The following is a 4473-nucleotide window of genomic DNA, read 5'->3' as shown; positions in this document are numbered from 1 at the left end:
GTACGGACTTTCAAACTTTGTGCTACAAGTGCTTATAGTCCCTTAGCACGTACGGACTTTCCAAGAATGTCATCAAAACAAGATGTGTATATATTTTCCAATTAGGAATAACCATTCATGCTTACAAATACTTTCCAAAACGAAGCAAAACAAGGCTTTATCAAAGCATTATAACATAGCTTTATTAAAAATACCACTTACTTAGTTCTTCAAACATCGGGGTCGAGGCAAGTCCAAACCCTACAAACACATGGCAAAGTCTATTGAATGCACTTTCAAACAAGTTTCACATGCATGCAGATGATCTCGGCATTCCCCAAGACTAAGTCAAATCAAAACAAACACAATTCTTTATCTCGGAAAAACATGTTGGGCGACTACCAGGTCTAGGCCGAGGTTCTACATCCCCTGGCCAAGGTATGGCCTCGATGGTCACATTCAAAGGAATGAAGTCGGGAAAAATCTGGGTTCCCTTCCTTGAAGAACAAGATGAACATGAATATGAGGGAGATGAATGCAAAGATCGTGATTTGCTATTACAAAATTTGAGATTTCATGCTATGGGTTAAAAAAACATGGACCTGGGTACCCATATTCAAGGATCTAGTGAGAACAAACACAAAAACACGAAACTTAATGCAAACTTTCAGATCAAACAAGACTTTTCTTTCAAGAACACATGAACACCATTTTCTCTTTCTAAAACCAACTTTAAATCGATGCATGACATGCAAAGCGGGTTCGATCATGCAATGCAGCTAGATGATCAATAAGAATGACAAGAGTAGATCAAGAATCTAACCTCAATACGCGAATCTAATGGTTTGATCTCTAGGAATCAAGCTCGAAACTCACTCTCTCACTCTAAACTTCTTCTTCTTCTTCTAGAGCTTCTCTCTCCTCACAAACAAAGACATATAGCAATTGATACATTTCTAAGTCTGTTGGCTGACTTAACCCTCTACAGAGGCACGTGGCAGTGGCTGGTTGGTGCTACACAGAAAGGTGGCTGAGTGACAAGACAAAACTATGACAAAGTGTGTTCAACAAGCAAGACGGTATGGGCACTCTGGCGAGTAATGATCTCGGCTAATAACAAGACATCGGCAAGTAGGGAACAATGACCTCGGCTAGGAAGGACAACACTTGACTAAGCTGTGCCACACCTCAGTCTAGGTCATACCTCTCTAGGACAAGATCACTTGGTGCAAAGGTAACATCTCGGCCTAGATAATTTACACCTCGGCCTTAGTGATGAACACCTCGGCCTAGATAATGACATTTTGGCCAGTATGTCAAAGCGAAGGTAGAGGTCAAACAAAGTGGTTCCAAGGAAGTTCTAGACTAAAAACGCCCTCGGCTAACCTCACACCAAGCAGGGTACAAAACATGCTGTAACACTTAAACGAACAAGGACAAGACTCGAAATGCAAGTTTACAAGACAGAATCACATGAATGCATATAAGTATGGTTAGGATAGCGTGAGGGTTATTACATTTGGACTGGGGATCAAGCTTGTTGAAGCTTGTGGTGAACTCAATGGTGAGGTAAACTTGGGTAAGGGTTGTAATTCCTTAATCTTGAGTCTTGTAACTGTCTAATTCATTAGTGGATTTGTTGAGGGTGTTGGGATTGTGGTTTTCATCCCTTGGGAGAGTTATCTCATAGGGTTTCCATTCCACGTAAATTCTTGACTCTCATGATTAATTGCTATGTGTTTGATTAAATGACTCAATGGGTGAATTCAAGGATTAGATTGTTTAATTTCCACATTGTTAGCTTGATTAATTGATTGGTTGATGATTGTGTTTTGAATTGGCATGAAATCAATTAATCATTTGGGTAATTTCATAATTAGCATCAACTGTTAAAATTGGCCTATTCACCTTTTCTAGGCACAATTCTGTTGGTGCTTTGTCATTTCTATTGGCATTCGGTCTTGATCTGGATTTGCTAGATATGTTAAGAAACTTACTGTACTTCAACATTTATCCTTTATTTTTGCGCCAAGTCATTGAACCTTTTTTCTTGACCATGTTTTATGGAATAGAAACTGACTTTAGAGATGTTATCAACCTGAACAACTTTTTCTTTTAAAATCAAAATGGGACCATGTGACAGTTAATGAGCGTGAAAGACTGTAATTTATGATGAGAGAACAGTCAATGAGCATGAAAGACGGTAATTTATGGAAGAGGGACAGAGACAGAGAGATGTATGCATAACTCCTTGTCCTTGTATCTTTTGGCTTGAAATTGCTTTTTAACACAACCTAAATCATATCTAATTCATTGACGACCTAGGTATCAACAGTAGGTTACAGTTCTGGACTCCAAAATTCCATGGTTGCGTGGAAATAAAAGGGAACATTCCTGATGACATCGTGTTCATCCAAGCACCTCACTATGCTTAATGTAATTAACTAGCATTGGCACATAGAAATTATTTATTTTTGTCTTTGTCTTATTTTAGATTCTGCAAAATTTGTTGATTTTTCTCATCGTTGAATTGCCATTCAACGATGAGAAAAACTTTCACGTCAATTATTTATACTACTTTCTGATTCAGATTTTCTGGGCTATGCAAAACCTTCACGTCTTTTGCTAGCTGCAGAACCTGAAGTTTGTGCAGATTCTTCACTGGAGAAGATTCTAAAGTGGGGGGGATGCAATAGTGTTTATACAAAGTCAAGCTATGTACAAGTAATATCTATGGATCAGGTCTTAGTGATTTAAATGCTGGCATACTGCTTTGTTTGACAGATGAAAATGGTGACTCCATCTTACAAAGGATACTGGCAAGTCTGATTAAAGAACACTCTAATCAATTAGAGAACAAGATTGTTTCTGATGTACTCCATTTGCAAAGGGGTTCTGTTGATGAGTTCGCCTTTGAGGGACCTAAACTGGGGCAAGTTGAAGCACTATGGATCAGTCTAGAATCAGGATAGTCTCTTCATGATGCAAGGTGTTTCAAATTTCAATTCAATGCAAGCCTGATATCTAGCTAGTTATAGGCCTAGTTCAGGATAATAGAGAATTCCAGGACTGCCAAACAAACACATTCAAGGGTCTAAATGCATTTATTTTATATGTATGTATATATATATATATATATATTTTGAGCTCTATATGCAATAATTATAAAGGGAAAACAAATAAATAAATAAAAAATCCCAACAACGTATATCTGCATTGGCAAATCCTTTCAATATGTTAGCTTAATTGTCACTTTCCTGTGTCAACCGACATCGAAAGAAAATGGCAGAAAATAAATTCAATATGTTGGTTTTGAACACAGATTTGAGATCGAGGATACCTTGCTCGGTGAGGGAAATGATATTTCCATGGCGGAACTGAGGCCTTGCCTAGTTAGAGAGTTTTCTTGGGACAACTTGACCTGGTTAAGTGAGTACCTCTGGCAACCTACATCAATTGTGAGTGACAGTGGAATAACAAATGAAGAAGGCATGAGAGAGTATACGGATTTGAAGTATTGTTTATTACTTTATGATGGTTTGCTTGTACTTGCTGGCTCGTCAATTGCATCCTTTTCAGTTGGGGAAAATGTTGCATTTGTATTCTTAGGCAGTGGGATTGGTGGCTTTTTATATCTGTTATTGGTGCAGAGGTCCATTGATGGATTACCAGCTCCTGCTGCACCATCAGCATCAATAAACAGAAGAGGGAAATTTGCTCAAATATTTGGAAGATTTAAGGGCCTAGTTTCAAGCCTAGTATTAGCATTTGTATTTGCTACTATTGCAGTGAAATATGGTTCTGGAGACAGTGGTGGCATGGTGTTAACACCGAAAGAAGTCGTGTTTGGGATGCTGGGATTTCTTGCATGTAAAGTGGCTGTGGTGTTGGCAGCATTCAAAACCATGCCAATGGATTTAGAGGAGAACGAGTAACAGTATATATTTTTTATATTTTATCTATTTTGTGTGTGTGTGTGAGAAAGAGAGAGAGAAAGAGGGAGGGAGAGAGAGAGAGATGTCATATTCAAGAAAATGCTCGACTTGCCAGCAGTTCTGAGCAGAGCCATGTTTGATATTTAAGGCAGTTGTGATATTCAATGATCAATTAATTACCTTTCGAAACAAAATGATAATTCAAGTCCACATCAACCGCTTTAGGAATCTGATAATGTATGTTGGCCAACAACTTGTGTGTGTAACAGAATCATTTGTTTTTTCTTTTTCTTTTTACTTTTAATATTTTGAGACCAGGCCATTTTGTATGGTGCCCTTACGTGGACCAGAAGTAGGAACTTGTGCAATTCACACTGCAACGAAGTCTTGTTTTTTAAAGGCTTCAAATTTGGCATTCTTTTGATAACTAATTCCAGTTATCGTCTCGACCACAGCTGTCTCCGCAATCTCCCTTCCAGTCGCTCCCGATACCACGACCCTCCTTTCAAATCCCTGCTTCGGTAACCTATGTCATCTTCTCTGCTTCGAATGGAACCCC

The 4473-nt window shown here is 38.5% G+C and overlaps 1 protein-coding gene across 1 annotated transcript; it reads left to right on the top strand.

The window, feature by feature from the left end:
* Nucleotides 1-2166: 2166 nt before the first annotated feature.
* LOC145814151 (uncharacterized) lies at nucleotides 2167-3914 on the top strand. The gene is made up of 4 exons (XM_082910674.1): nucleotides 2167-2182; nucleotides 2570-2668; nucleotides 2764-2911; nucleotides 3302-3914. The coding sequence occupies exons 1-4, from the start codon at nucleotides 2167-2169 to the stop codon at nucleotides 3912-3914; spliced, it is 876 nt and encodes a 291-aa protein (XP_082766800.1).
* Nucleotides 3915-4473: the final 559 nt, after the last annotated feature.

Source organism: Camellia sinensis, unplaced genomic scaffold (assembly GCF_055761805.1).
Source record: "Camellia sinensis isolate YWXY unplaced genomic scaffold, ASM5576180v1 Unanchor1, whole genome shotgun sequence".
NCBI classification, from domain to species: Eukaryota; Viridiplantae; Streptophyta; class Magnoliopsida; order Ericales; family Theaceae; genus Camellia; species Camellia sinensis.
The sequence above is the reverse complement of the archived record's forward strand: the minus strand, read 5'-3'. Positions and strand labels throughout refer to the sequence as shown.

What these genes read in the sequence shown, in the direction of transcription:
- LOC145814151 (XM_082910674.1), top strand. An exon ending in GATTCTAAAGTGGGGGGGAT is followed by an intron (nt 2,669 to 2,763) that starts GCAATAGTGTTT and finishes TTTGTTTGACAG; the next exon opens with ATGAAAATGGTGACTCCATC. An exon ending in TTTGAGGGACCTAAACTGGG is followed by an intron (nt 2,912 to 3,301) that starts GCAAGTTGAAGC and finishes TTTTGAACACAG; the next exon opens with ATTTGAGATCGAGGATACCT.